This window comes from Varroa destructor, unplaced genomic scaffold, assembly GCF_002443255.2.
Source record: "Varroa destructor unplaced genomic scaffold, Vdes_3.0 BEIS01000007.1, whole genome shotgun sequence".
NCBI lineage: Eukaryota > Metazoa > Arthropoda > Arachnida > Mesostigmata > Varroidae > Varroa > Varroa destructor.
The window spans coordinates 15,270,873-15,286,835 of record NW_019211460.1 but is presented as its reverse complement, the minus strand read 5'-3'; the positions used below and the strand labels follow the sequence as shown (position 1 = coordinate 15,286,835).

Here is a 15,963-nt window from a genome sequence, read left to right as displayed (position 1 = left end):
CAATGAGTGCACCATAAATTTAACAATCGGCAAAAACATTAGCAGAATGTAGTCTGCTTACTAAGAAAGTACTTCGATAAAACAGTGTATTTACCCTCGAATATCACAAATAAACTATAGCCCAAAATGTGACATATTTGCGTAGTCCTAAATTGTATATATATATATATATATATATATATATATATATATATATATATAGATATAGATATATAGAATTAGAATCATTTCGCAATTAAGAGGTCTTTGTAGTGTTGTATGTAAGGCGAAGAGGATCGTATGTCTGGTTCAACAATAAACCAAGTAGGGTAATCTCACGCAATGGACTCACATTAATTCATATTTAATGCGCAAGTACAATTCCTTTTCAATGTTGTTCTGATCGTAAGCTCCGCTGTGAAAGTGGAACTTGCTGTTCAACTTAACGGCATAAAACTAAAGGCTTGCAAATGATCAGTTCGTTTTGCTTACACAAAATCATAAGTTCACCTAACCCAATAGGGTTATGAATAGCAACAGTATTATGAACCCAATCGTATGAGTATAAAATGTTTTGATATACGAATCGTTATTTTTACTTCTAAAAAACACATACCGTACAGAGTTTGAGGTATGTTATATGTCACGGCAGTCTTATAAACTTTATACGAGAACCTTAGACCGACAAGGGCTCAAAATGGCTATTTTGTCGTCATGTTTCCGTGCTCCTGCTGGTTTCTTGCTGAAACGAGTTTACCCAAGACTACCTTTATTCTTATAAATGTCCTAAAGCATTTATTCTTAAGCGTTGTATCAATATTAGATTATACTCGTTTCGGTCAGAACAAGCAAGTTACGGGTGTTCGTTCTGTGAACCTTGTAGAATCCACAAGGGCTTTGCGTAACGTGCCTTTTTTTGTGAGCTGTCGTTAACGGCCCATTCTGGCAGACAGTTCCCAATACGTTGACATCAGGGAACGAGTTCGCCTGTAGGCTTTGTGCGCCTATAATGATCTATTGACATATGAGCTAAAACTTTACTAGTACTTAATCCAGACTATTTCGAACGTTTTCTAAATTAGTTTTGTTATATCAAAAGTTTTATGGACTTCTCGTCTCCAGTAGAAGGCTGGATTGGCACCCATATGCGCCGAAGCTTCGATTGTTCCAAGCTTGTATTGAAAATATTTGTAAAATTGCGGCAGTAATTTTTGTCCTGGAGTCTCATTTGCTGGATTTTAAAAGATTTAGGAAGTTTAAGGAAGCCTTAGCGGCTATAGAAGATGTTAAATGTACAGGTCAAGCACCGATATTGACAAGGAAATGTGAAAGAGCACATAGTCGTAGTTTAAAGCCCATAAAGTATTTTTGGAAACACCGTCTCCTGTCGCCTACTTCTAACGTAGTGATACAATGCAGTCGAAAGCCCTGTCTTGCATCGCCACTTTTCATACATCAAACGCATATATTTTAGTTGAACTACTAGTATTTCCGTTAATAATAAACGTTTTCAAAGTAGTCAAAACAAATGGGCAAAATTAGAGGCAAACAAACATTTTTTACTCATCTATCATTTTCCACCACGTATTATTATTGTTCGGTCCATGTGTTTGAACGATGCGGTTATTGTCTAGTTTATAACAGCATGTTGTTTTCTTTTAGATGTTGTATTGTTGCCCTGCTAATGGTCCAAACTCATAGAGACACACGGAGCGTTAGGTTGCGCAATGCGAGGTTCACTGTTCCGAAGTAAATAGAGCGTTGAGTAGGATTGTGCCGGGCACTGCTAGATAAGCTGAGTGTCTCAGATCTTGATCGGTTTGCTGTTGTTATTAAGTCAATAAAGAAATAAATGATTTTCCGAAGGATGAGGTTACCTCTTTGTTTGACCTTCTCACAAATTAAACCAAATAGAGAAATTACACTTTTTAGCAATGGCTCGCACTATTACTTGGCTCGATCCCCGCTTAAATCAAAAATTAGGAGAGAAAAAAAACGCCTTGTAGAAGCAGATAGCTTTGTCAAAATACTTTGTATAACTTTTCCCTTTTATTGAGTCAAGAGTACATTTTCCATATTGACTAAAATAACTGATTTCTAAATGAAGAGAAATTCGTTCAGTTTAGCGGAAATCATAAATTTGGTGTGACGCTAATGAAATATTGTATTGCACTCTGTTATGGACCCGTCATGCTCATATTCGGGGGGTTGTTTCTTTTTATGTCAATTGTATTTATCTGCGCATATAGGTGTCAAAATACGACTGGGCAATTCTTCTCACAAACTCTGGGCCTTGTAACAAACACATCGCGATTTCTCAATAGATAATGAGAATAATAGTAGTAACAATGTATATATATATAGCTATACGCCTTGCTAAAATAATAATAATAACATTTTTCAATATTTTAAAGCATGCTTTTCAAATTTTCCTGATAAACTACCTTATAAATCGACAGGTAACAGCATTTTGGGGGATATTTACCAACAAGCAACTATATCCCCTGACAGATCGCAGTGTGCACACTTCGTGCGAAACGGTTATGGTATTCCCGGACCGACGATAGCACACAAATTGATTGTCCACGTTTGGTTATCGGAAAATTCGATATAATCATTTATAAAGCAATAACCTGTCCTGATCTACGATTGCAACGCAAAAAAGACCTTGACATTGTGATGGACAATCAGGTAAATCAGGCTTCATTCTGAAAGCTCTGTTTCAAACGCTGTTTGTTCAAAAACTGTTTTGTCATAACACTACGACTATTGCTTCCATATGCGATACGCATAGAAGGTCAAACTCTAGACATGTTTCAAATCGTTCTACAATGATTATAATTGTATCATATTGTTGTATGAACAAAGTGTCAAAAATTACCAAGTAACTAAGTGTGCATTTAAGTTTGTGACGCTTCGTTTGTCTGCGGAATTATCAACAAGGTGTAGCTAGAATTATCGAACAACTTAAGGTGTTCTTCTGTGATTATCAGCGTCATCATAGGCAGTATATGAGAAATTATTATACTAGCAAATGTATGGCACACATCTAGGTGGGTATTATAGATAGATCGTGCCTGTTATGACTTACGTAATGGAAATGGATCTGATCGAATAATTTGGGGCGAGCAAGCTTCTGATGCAGCACTCAGGTGCGCTATATTCTATGTATTACGTATTATTTAAGTATACTTATTATATTTATTTAAGTATTAAGGTACTGCGAGTACGTCGAGCCTTTGCATTCACACAAACAATTTCAAGTAACTTGATCTCTTCATATGTTCTACTTCGATGTGTAAAGACGCATGTAGATTTTGACGTATGGACGTTAGACGTAAGAGCGGTAAAATCATCTTGGTAAAATTAGAAATCTGACAGAATTGTATGTAAATCAGACATTAACAGATAGAAATTGCGTTGATTGAAAATGCACAGGATTATCCCCGTGGAAGTTAGAGCCAAACAGAGACGATACGGTAATTTTCAAATCTTTAAACAAGCTGTGGATAATAATCCACTTTCAGTTTAGGGCGTGAAGACGTTCTATATTTAAAAGCTCTTTTATAAATAACAAATCTAAACGTCTGCTGTCACTTGCAGACTATGCGACTCGATCGATGTCTTTCTATACCGAACCTGCGGCGTCATCAACATCCGTCCCCAGTTTTGGACATAAAGCTTATAAGCAAATGACTTCAATAATTAATATAAAGCCAAAAACAGAAAAAAAAAGTCGAGAAATGAACCCCGAGGGATTCCGTATGGCAATTCTCATTCGCAGACAGATTTTCTATTCGTTAGACAGCTTTGTAACTACCTCAAACAAAAAATATCAATTTCTTAAGAAGCGTGTTCGTCTGCATAGAGTCGTATGATCGGCCCGGCCGAACAGATTATTAAAGTGAAGCCAATGCGATAGAAATCGATATTTTGCTGTTAATATTAATATGAGGACAAGCAGGATAATGTTAAGTGTCCTTCTGAACCTATCCTGTTATCCTATGTCTAACAATCTATTTAATTTTAAATAAGACGGTATCCGGTAGAAAGAAATTTGTCAAAAACAATGAAATCTATTGAGGATACATTAAACAAACAGTGGTTGGCAGGTTCCAAGTTTGAAGCATTAACGAGCAGCCAAGTAAAATTAATCCTACTGAAAATGGAGTGAAGTCCAGATGATTTAAGTGAGAGCACTCGAAAAATTCGAATATACAAACAGTCGCTACTTACCGCAAGGATGAGCTTACCCCTACTGATGATGAAGCTTGCTGCTGTTAGAAGACAGAGAATGTTATTAAGCTGATCTCTGGATAGACTGCAACGAACCTCTGACAAACGAATACGCGCTGTCTACCCGGTAAAGAAAGTGCTTTGACTAGAACGGTTTCTCTGCTTGGAAACGATCGTTTGTTTGTACGCAGCTTTAGGTGCTAAACTTTCGGTGGGGGTCCGATAATTGCATTACATTTTATTTATTCTGAGCCAAGGTTGTAATATGTAATGGGTTAGAGCTGGGTAACTGTACTGGGTTGAGCAACTGTTAGAAAAAGGTAAAATTTGTATGCTTTATGTAAATTTACACAGTCATGCTCTTGCTATGGGTGTGCAAGTAAGCAAGCGCTATTGGGCTGCTCATCGAAAATTTGTCTGACAATAACTTTAATCACACAATGGGTGAGAGCTGCTTTGAAGGTGAAACCCAAAAACATGTCATCTCTTTTACGTAATTCTGTACGATGAGAAATAACTCGGCTATTCATATTGCCACCTTATAATGCTTACTATAAGCGAAACAGACCAAATGTACATATAGAGTAATCCACCTTTGTGACCTTGCTATATCAGAAATTGTGAGCCCACAACATTATTGACTACGGGTAAAAAAAACGCTTAATGCATCATACATGATCAATTTTTTTTCTGTAATTTTGGCTAAAACTCCTTCGTACGAAAAGTCTGAATCTCGAACAAAGTAACGCGTTCATGCACGTCAATTGACTAGACAACCGAAAAACGTCGACGTCCTACGCCACCTAAGTGAAAGAAGAAAGAAGTAGAATCAGTATTCCACTGCTACGATAGAATTCTCGTACGTATACGAATGCCCCTAGTTACAAACAACATAACACTGGCCGTACGCTGCAACTGTTTGACCAGCAGTAATTTTATAAAATGTCTGGTCCACTGCTGAATATTTTCTACGAGTTGAAAGGATAAAGACAAAGTTCCACCCAAGAGGAACACGAGTGGTAAGGAAAGGAAAATCGAGGACCCCCTCGGGGAGGCAAGGTCATTTTGCAGATGAGCTACAGCCACTATCGACAGTGCAACGGTCGTTGTACTTCTACTAGAAATTGTTACATGTGACTTATACGCCGCAACGGAGCTTCAAAATGAAACGATTAAACATCTATGTAGCAGCAAACATTCGTTCTTTTCAATATGATTCTATGTCAGATTGTCCGATATAACATCTATTATCGTTGATCGTTCTGGAAAAAATGTGTAAAGTTAGAAAAAAAACACACGAGACAGTTTCGAGCGAATGCGTAATCATCAGAACGCGCTTTAGTAATTCATATTTATTGTAGCAGGCGATAAATATAGAATTAAAGTAACTGATTGATTTCGCCGCGTTTCTATGAAGCCTTCATCGATCTGTCTTTCTATACGATTCTCGTTTACTTGCCATTTTGTGGCTTCCGCTCACGCGTGAATGAGGGTCGCTTTTGCGTACGAATCGACGAAGTGTGATGATGATTACTTTGTCTATATTCATGTTGCTGTTGCTAATAAATGATCATAATCTCGTAGTTGTTATCGTGTCTGAGATTACTGTTAGTTAATTATCTCTTTTTTTTTTGCTATTGTAATTCTTGTTCCTATAGTTATTTATTCATTCATTTTATGCGACTCACTCTATATATATATATATATATATATATATATATATATATATATATATATATATCATGGACGTTGATGTGTTTGTCGGCAGCTGTTTACTATTATAGCAAAACAAATCACATTTTGTGACTGTCCCTGATCGGACGCTTCGCTATTATCAAATTAAATCAGAATTTTTTTTTTTTTTTTCATTATAATTTGTGTCTAGAAAAGGACCTTTAGTGAAAAAGGATAAAGCTGTTTCCGGCGGCAAGCATTACCAAATTTACCTGTTACGCGTATTTTGCCTCAGTGGCAACAGTTTGAGAAGATCGGGAAAAAATATCAGATTCGCTCATTTTGATAGTAGGTCAAATGCTTACCTTCTAGTAACACATGCGCTCCGCTAAATCTATAGGTTACACAATTTAGCGATGATCTTTATATATCTTGCCTTGTTTTAGGCCGATCCACAAAAATCTATTTCAGGTATCGAAAGAGCTTTATAGCCGATGCTGCGTAATTTGTGTTAGTGCAAAACATTATAAAGGGCTTACGATGAGCTCGTATTGATCACTAATCCGTTATTAAGATTCGCGTCATCTATAAGAGACAAACACTTACTATCAAATATTGTAAACAAGCAGAGAACTTATTTCGATAAGCAACTGTGTGTAAATTAGTCGAGTTTACAACGTCGAAAAAAATATCCTGGAATATACATCACCGTGGATTAGCTAGCCCGAAATCTCTATTTATAGCAGTCACCCTCAAAATAGGCCATTGGTAACCAAACACGTAAGCCGTTGCTGGCTTTTTCCTTTGTTTCTAACGTCTGTGTCTACTCTACACTGAACTGAATATACTATGGTGTCTATTCTGCTTCTTCGTTGTGTCAATTTACATAAATAACGAAAGGTATTATCGTTATAGTATTACGTGCTACGATCGATTACTTGCGTCCTTTATTCGTCCGTTTTGCAGCAGGGTTGCTGTCACTCGGCCTACGGTCAGAGTAATCGTCTTTTGTTGCTACTCTACGATTACAAATCTAGAACGTCCGTTATACTGCGACATCTCTCACTTTTGACCCCCTAGAGATTCTCTGTAGCTCATTCGTTACGGCGTCCTGTTCCGTACCGTTGGACTACGGTAGTTTCCTTTGCTTCCACCTGTTTCTCCTCTTTAGTATACTTTGACATTATGGACTACAACATTTGTCTGCTTAGTTTTATCATGGTCAGATATCAGTCATTATTACTGTGATAGTACTGTTGTCTGAAATATAAAGGGAAACATGTCTATATATAATATCTAACATTTTATTGATCTGTGTGCCCTGAGCTAGCTTTAATGCTCCGACTATATGGTAATAATAATTCAATATACTTCCAGTAAAAGATAGAGACGTCGATACATTGTCATCGATGTTACTAATCGACCAGCATGAAACGCCTTGCGGTAGCGATATAGAATGATTCTCGTTGTCTTAACGATTTTCATCGAAAGCTCGTAATCTCTGTCGAGCGTTTTGTCGTTTGCTTTATGTTACAGCCGCAGATGTTCGGGAACACGCTCGCACACCACACGCACAGATACGCACAAAACGTCATCGTAAGCAATTGTACATCTAAATGCATATTACTAGTATATAAGGGCATACCTGTCGTTACAGGTATGTGTATCTATATGAATGAATCATCTGCCAATTACGATGGATCTCTTGTTTTTTTTTCTGTTATCATTTATCTTAACATAGGGTTGTTATTGCTTTGCATTATTGCTTTGAGTGAATACACGCCCTTATTGCTATGTTCAGAGAGGCCTCTGGTTTTATAGATGACATTCGTTGGGGTCGGGCGTTTACTTAAGGTCCGACCTAGCTGTCGACGCTTCCTTTGCCCATAACTAGCTCATATCGTCTATATATTTAACGTGGTTGCTATTTCTTATGACATTTAACAACGGTAGTTTGAATTAAACAGCTTGTTTTCTATACAATCTGTGCTGATCCGACCTGCGTTCATGCTGTCAATCTATACGCAATCAAAGATGGCGGCTAGAAGAATCTGGCTACGGGGGATGGAAGCAGCAAAAAAAGCCCATTGTAGTCTGGCTCGTAGTCATTCTAGGTGTATCCAGATTTATAGAAACATGGTAAATATGATCTATGTTTTATACTGCTATTCCTATATAATATAGAGCTATCAATAAGCCATCACATTGAGTTTGATGCCGCAAGACGGATATCGCCTCTTAAAGTTCTGCAATGCTATCAAAATGATGAAAGTTGTTAACACTAAAACAATATAAAAAAGAACCATTTCAGATCGGTAATTTCGGTTCAGGCATGGTACTTTTCCGTTTCTAAGTAAGTACCAGACCTGACGATGAGGTAAAAATCAAAATGCATATTAGTGTACCATTTTCATTGAGTAGCGATTTTACAGGAGGCCAATAGCACACGCCCCGTCGTACAACGTTCAGTATACTTTCTAGAAATTGGAGCCGTCATTCGATAAGCCATATTATTTTACATATTCGTTTTAAGCTTTTATATGCTCCTTTACTGTCTAATAGAAATTTCAACTAACGTTTGAAATGGGTACGATACGAAATCCATTTAGATCAGTCTATTGTCGTCTTCGTTATGATACTGAACCAAAGCTCTATTAAACGCTGCCCATCTAAAGCTAGCGACAACGAGCAAGCGTGCGTTTCTTGCTCCTTGTTTTAGCGAAAAATATACGGCTGCTTTGATAGTCTCTGCAAGCTCTGCGGCCAAGCCTCGAAAGAAGCGTGAAGATCTCGTTCAGGATCTCAGCGGCTCGGGCTGGAACGGTTCAAGCTTGTCGTTGATTAAACGTCTTTCGACGCGTTCGTTGTCAGACCTCCACTCGGACACACTAATTATTCCCTTGTCCGTCCGTTGCTCCTACTTTCTGTTATATTTCATATAACTGATTCATTCTACTACATCCAACATATGTAACTATCAAGGTCGTTACTAAAGAACCAGCTATATATATATATATATATATATATGATGATTATTACAAATTACATTGTTATAGTTTATGTAGAGCAACGGTCAGTACGCCGACCCGTTTGCTTCGGTTCATCAGGAGGCACCGCACCATGTTAATACTTAAGTGATGACGCCCTTATTTTTTCCAAGGAGATATACCTTCGAGGCTAATGGTAGAATTGAATAGTAGTTGTGCTCCTTATCACTAGGTAAGAAAACGATGCCCATATTATCATAGCGCGGTATCAAAAAGTCAATATTATTATCGTTGGGGAAAATTGCGCTATACGTAATATACAAATATATAGTACACTATTATATATATATATATTACATTATCAATCGAGTGAGACAAAAACTGCCACCAGGTTGAATAAAACGGCATTCGATCAGACGGTGATGATCGATAGAGTTGGCCTCCCGTCGTTGGGTGATATACATACATCGATTGTGGGGTAATCCCGTGTTTGGTTAAATACAACCGATACAAACGACCCTAATGAGCGATCAGGGTGGGATTGCGCAAAGATTGTGTAAAATAAATCGCCTATAGAACGTAAATGTATTTTAGATCGTTGTATATCTATAGTGTTTTGCCATTGATCGGATAATTGATTCGGGTCAGGTGGCCACATCGCTGCTAGGATTTTTCTTTTAGTGAGAAGTCATTTTTCGTTCGCCAAGTACGACATAGGATTAAAAACTACCTATATCAATGGAATAGCTGCGAACTAAACGATATTTAATTGTAAAGCTTTCATTATAAGGTCGTCTTCGAACTTATTGATATGGAGTGGCTTTTTAGGCACGTCCTTCACTCGTACTCGTACTCGTAAGTCACTCGTACTTGTCCTTTATACAGCTATCGATTATATGCAAATAGAGATATTATTATGATTAAGATTATGAGCTCAGCTTATAAGCTTAGCACGTCATTGTGATCGCCGGACCAATCCCTACCGGCGCGTTCGTTATGACTCATTTACAGTCGAAGTAATGACGTTGCATAGACGCCAGCGGCAATCGAATGCCTCGCATAGGTCTACAGTGATGGCTATGGAGGCGGCGGGCAATATGAATTACGGTTACGTGTTTATGGTATGCGGCGTGCAATATTACTAGGATACATGCAGACAAATCACACACATTAGAGGTACGTGTTTACGAGATACTAGTAGCTAGTGACAAAAAGTAGGTCGGTTTAGGACATTCCGATTTCAAGTAGTGCCAATTGAGCCGATGACCGTGTTTACTAAATGAGCAGATATCTCGGAGCGAGCAGGTTGTTAATGTAGGATCATGCAAGCTTGCACTAACCTTTTCCATCTGAAATCAAATTATTTAGGTGACATATTCGAGGAACGAATACAATGCGATGTATAGTACAGTTGTATAGTTATCGCAAGCATCTGATCGCGATAAGTTATCTGATGTCAATTCGTGCTCTCTCATATTGGACTAGTGTCATTTTCCTAGACGTATGGGGCAACACACACACACACACACACATACAAGTAATTATTGCTCGAAAAACATAACTACGTGTAACTTCTTTGAGCACAAAACTTCATATTATCGCCCAAAGTAAGGTACATTAGAACGGCCCTACTTCGCCGTTTCGATTAGTGGCGAAGTGTCTCTCTGAATTTATTCCCTAGATAGTCTACGCTTGGCTACATAATCGAAGGGTAGATTTTTATCTCCGCCGCCCGCTGATGGTCATGAAACGACGCTTTCGCGCCGTGCCTCCCGAGTCGGGTAACTATTAGTCTTATTTATAGTAATTATTAATTATAGTCTGTAAGAATCAATCGGTCGTCATTCATCATCTTACATTTAACTGTTAGAAATTAGCAAGCACTTTGACTCTTCATTCATTTATACTAAACCTAAGAACTGGGTAATGACTGTGCACTCTGTGAGAGAATGGAGTTAGTTAGCACCTAAGTTATAGACCCCTTGCGTTCTATATTAATATTCATATAAACCCGGTTAGCTCCTCGCTCTCACGTACTCTGTTTGATAATTACTATGTAAAGTATTGATTATTCAGAGGGTTAACGTAAACCTTTTGCATGCCATCAATTGTTGACGACCTACGAAACCGTTGTCAACGGTCGTCCAACAGTGATCTGTTTTGGCTTGGTAGCTTTTTGCCGGAAACAAATACGAGGTGTGCAACCCCCGTGTGATGCACAGAGTAACTTACAGAGACACTTCCAGTAGGATTCCAGACAGAAATAATCGCCATAATTAATTCGCTAATGGACTCGATTTACATCATACTATTGTCTATTTTGATGGGAACGCTGCACAGGTCGGGCATAAGTAAGTTGTAAACGTCAGCATTCTCTATTGCTAGAGAAACAGTAGTTTAGAAGATACGGACCCAAAAGCTAACAAATCATCATAAAGCTTAGTTATATAAGTTCACTGTATCATAGTTCCTGCGTAGTTTCAAAATCATAAGAAGCTCTTGTTTGAATAGCAGGGCATTTACGTTCCGAGATTACGTCCCCTATATAATTAATGTCTTCTGATTTTTTTTCTCATATCTTAGTTATCATAGGGACCCTATAGATATTTCTGCTTCTAGCTATTTTCGCATACTTTTCATACTATGTACTCATACATAGTAAATATAGCAATGCAGCCATATTTCATTAAAATTATTTGTCTTAAGAATCAGACGGCTACTCTCAGGTGAGCCATATTCTGCTCTATTCGTTCTCTTAGATTATTGCCATCGGAACTTGATTAGTATCTATCGTATGTATAGATAAGCATACGAAGTTCCGAAATATCTAACTCTAAAAATATAGATTATCTGTACGAGTGTGTCACTGGGACTCATTGATTTTTGTATTACATTATAGTATAGTGTAGTGCATCGTTCTAGATAGTTCATACGTTGATCATCGCACTAGCTACTTTCGCGTTTGCAGTCTCGCCACAAGTGCGTGTAAGTTACCTTTATTATGTGATCTTCATCGTATGGTTTTTTTTCTATAGACTCGCCGTCCCTGTTGCTATATTTCTTTTATTTACCTGTTTCATATTAACTTTTAGTATCTGTAGTGTCGCTTGAATTTTAGTGCAGTTCTATCCCTTACCTCAATGCATCCCTCCGTGTGCCGCGGCAAAGACCGAATTTTTTTTATTTTACCGCTCGAATCTTACGAACGTAATTCGAGCGGTTGACTTTTCGCCCTTTTGGTCGTTTGGTATCTGGACCGAAGGAGAGATAGATCCCATCTTGCGTTGAAATAAATTTAGCGACCTCGTCCAGCCAGCACCCAGATGTGGACAACCAGCTAAAACTTTGAGCTAGGACATTACCCCTAGTGGTGGTGACGGGGTCGATGCTCAGTTCGTACCTCAATCACCCGAAAAATTGAAATATTCATTTTGTGACTTTGTTTTCGGTAGACGAAGCGAGTGAAAAATAATCAGCTACTATTTAAAATATTGCTCTAAAAAATGCTAATTCTTCGGTTTAGAATATCGTGTCCAGGTTGACCTACAAAAGCAAAAGCTTCAAAACAACTCAAATTCGTTCTGACGTTTCGTTAACATTACTTATGAGTGAAATATTTCTGGCAAGATACTTCAGAGCAGCTGGATCGTTCGGCGGACGGCAACAGTGACAGCAACGCCAGACAGCAGACGATTATGAATAGTGCCTGAACATAACGTTGTCTGATTATCATCAGTTTGGCCATTATCCACTGTTTGCTCGAGATTGTTGAACCTAATTGTCTGAACCGCATCTTTTTGCGGTTACTCAGACTCAGTCTTCTTTATTGTTGCACATTAGGCGGTCGTAGGTTACCTACCAGTCTGCCTCCAAGCACATGATCACATAGAGACAGTGCAATGTGTTACTCTTCGCTCAATCCAGCCTTCTGGATTCCGTTTTTCCCCCTTAATTTGAGCTCGAAATCTCGTTTTCCCCACGTCTGTTCTTCCCTTAATCTCTTTTCTCTCTCGACGTTAATCTTTGATATTATCTCCTCTATCTAACCAACGCCCAACTTAGAAGCCAAAACCCAATCGCACTTTTCCAGCCGCAAAATTGCGAGGCCGTCTTGATGCCATCACGGGGCCATGATTTTGTAACGACCCATTGGTGATTAGACCGCACCATTTTGCCATTGCCATCATCGACAGCAGTGACAGTTGTGACTCTGGGGTACTGTGCCCCACGCCCCCCAAAACCACTACCACCACCACTAGAACCACTATCAGTCTTTTTAGTTGCTTCTTTGAGCGTGCTTCTACGAATCCAGGTATGCTTTTCGTGCTCACCATGACAAACCTTTTTGTATCTCTGTTTTCCCATGCGATTATTGCTATGCTCCTTATTATTGCTGCCACTACCGGCGTTGTTGCAGCGGCGTCGTTGCCACGTTTTCGCGAGTACGGCGTCTACCGCTGCTGCCGTTATTGTTGTTGCCGTCGTTATCTTGTTATTTCTCTACGTGTTTTTCTGACTTTCTTCATGGCCTGTTCCTTCTTCGCCTGAGAGACTCACGGACTCGTCAGTGTATTTCTTGGGGCATTTCGAAACCGCCGTCGCTGCTCCTGCAGCTGTTATTATGACTTCAACAACGTTGCTATCTACACCAACGACAATGGCTGCTCCAGTTCGGACAGCGGCCTGCTTGTCAGCCGCGTTGTTATCGCTAGCGTTTTCGTCCGGTGGTTAGATGGCACGCCTAAGCCCGCGCCGAGAGAAGCTAGAGGTTTGTCACTGTCCACAACACGTAGGTAAGAGCAGCAGTTTGGCCGGGCAGGACCGTGAGAGCAAGCGCCACGAAAACCACAGCTCCTTTTTCGGGCCTCAATGCAATGGGCTATTCGCAATGCGGCCACGGTTGACTATGGTCGCCTATGACGTGACCATTTGAAGACGGACATGTTTTGCCGTCTTGCTTGTGGGTTGCCATGTTCCAGCAGACGGCGAGCGTCCCCCGGGTCTGTTCGTATCACGGAGGAACCTTCTTGCATTTTGTCAGGGCTGGCCTTGTAGTAGTAGAGTAAACTTATTGGTTAGGCGGACACCCAGACAAAAGCGGGGGGATAACCGAGAAACAACGGTATATGATGAATATATTTCCCGCTTCCATTCCTGACTGCTACATACATATTTCGTTTTGCACCTGTCTCTGATTACGTTGTCTCTGCTTGGGTGTCGCTTTTCTTCGTGTACACGTATTCTAACTTGCTTTTTTTCGTATACTGTATTATACGGAAAAAAGCAAGTTTAAATAAACTTTGCGCTAGTAGTGGTAGTCTAATAGTAATGCTTACGTGAATATAATAGTCGTCTAATAATAATTATAGTAGCCATTCTCATCGTTGCAATAAATCTCTCAAGTATTTTCTACTCGGTGTTCTGTATATGACAGGCGCCGCACCAGCTTATACACAGGGATCACCAATAACGTAGTCTTGTAGTACTTAACTGCTCAGGCAAAAAGTATACAAATATTAAACTATAATAGGGTAAGTCGTAATGTAACTAATGTGCTTGTTATAACAAATAGCGCGACCTATGTCCGTCTTTATCTATGTGTATCTTTACGAATCTATGAACGTCAAAGACAGTATTAATATTTTGCTGTCATCTCCCAATACTCTCTCTAGTTGCCGTTAGCGAATGCACACAACCACGCTACGCCAGTGTGACTATGTGCTGAGAAATACCTTGAATGTATTAAAGGGTGATCCCGTATCAACAAGATGGATAGAGAAAGCTTGCAAGTTATCTTCCCCCCCCCCCCCCCCTCACAGGAGGCAGTGTCCGACGGAAGGGGCAAAGCTTCGACACGGGAAGCAGTTTGCGTGGGTAGACTTGCATGTCATTTATTGGGTATTTTCTTTTTTTGGCTGACCTCATAGGAAGAACGTGTAAAAACCTGCTGACTTGTAGCGTGCTACTTTCTTAACGTCGGGGCTCCTGCTAAGCTTCGGAACCCTGTAGATGGAAATGTGAGTGAAGAGCTTAAGGTTTATTAGATGTAGCGAGGATAACTTCGCCTTCCTCGAGCAGCTGAGCCTCGTCCCTGGTTACGTGGCACGCTGACTCCATATGCTTGTTTAAGTAGCTCTTCAGGGCAAAACTCTTCGAGCACCTAAGGTAACATAGTGGAACGGTACACCACATGTATAACAATAGTAATGCATGGAAAGCAATTGATTAGTATTTGTATCGTTAGCTCTACTTCAACTTACCGTTTAGTTAAACCCTATGAATAGGGTATATTTCTTAATATCAAATCGTATCAGAGAAAATCTAATTTAGATCAAAGTATTAGCGTCATAGAAAATAATATCTAAATGTGAAAATGCCACTGATGTCTAGTAAATCATGCAAATATTAGAATATATCTACTTGCTACCTAAATTTTCTATAGGCTTCGTGTGTCGGCAGAAAGCGAGTCAAACTTAACGACATTTTTAGTCCCTGCTACAACCACTATCACCGCTGATTTCGGTCTTCGTGTGGTTATAGCCCCAGGGACGAACTGCTGATGCTGACTTTCCTCGGCAAACGACGTTCTGTCGTAAAAGGTAAAGCTGCTGGCTGAACTAGCTAGGTGTTCCACCTCACAGCTTAGTCCAACGTATCTCCTCTGCGGGACCCCACGTCATAACCTGTTGTTATCACATCGCGCCGACGTCCCAACGGGAGGAAGTGAAGCCGGAAATCATCAGACGCCCCGCGTTCGTTTCTCGTGCCCATAGTCGATCGTGCTACAGATAGGCTTACTTCTAAAGGCAGACACTCAGCATACGAGACTGGAAAGCAGAATACTAGTTGCGTACACGCACGCCCAAGCAACATTCAGTCACATCAGGCGCGTGGCAAGCATAGCCTCGTACTGTTTATGAGGCGCCGTCGAGTGCCTTCATTAGCTAAGGCGCGTCCTCCTTACAACAGCTATTCAGAACTCGGAGATTTGGAGCATACAATTTTTGCTTGTTTATCTTCAAGCAGTTTATTTGAAAGTCGCGAGAGCTACAAACCGTTCTGCGTCTTGCCCGTTTGAGAGCGATTG

The 15,963-nt window shown here is 39.6% G+C and overlaps 2 protein-coding genes across 2 annotated transcripts in view; one reads left to right on the top strand and one right to left on the bottom strand.

The window, feature by feature from the left end:
* The window catches only part of LOC111254109 (electroneutral sodium bicarbonate exchanger 1-like), a 149,689-nt gene extending 147,842 nt beyond the window's left edge, over positions 1–1,847 (top strand). The window contains exon 16 of the transcript XR_015317312.1: positions 1,642–1,847. The gene's annotated coding sequence lies outside the window, so the exon portion shown is untranslated. The remainder of the gene's footprint in view (positions 1–1,641) is intronic.
* A 3,673-nt stretch (positions 1,848–5,520) lies between these two features.
* LOC111254043 (uncharacterized) overlaps positions 5,521–15,963 on the bottom strand; it is a 34,998-nt gene continuing 24,555 nt past the window's right edge. The window contains exon 5 of the mRNA XM_022814495.2: positions 5,521–15,036. Coding sequence (XP_022670230.1) covers positions 14,907–15,036 — 130 coding nt within the window. The 3' untranslated portion in view covers positions 5,521–14,906. The remainder of the gene's footprint in view (positions 15,037–15,963) is intronic.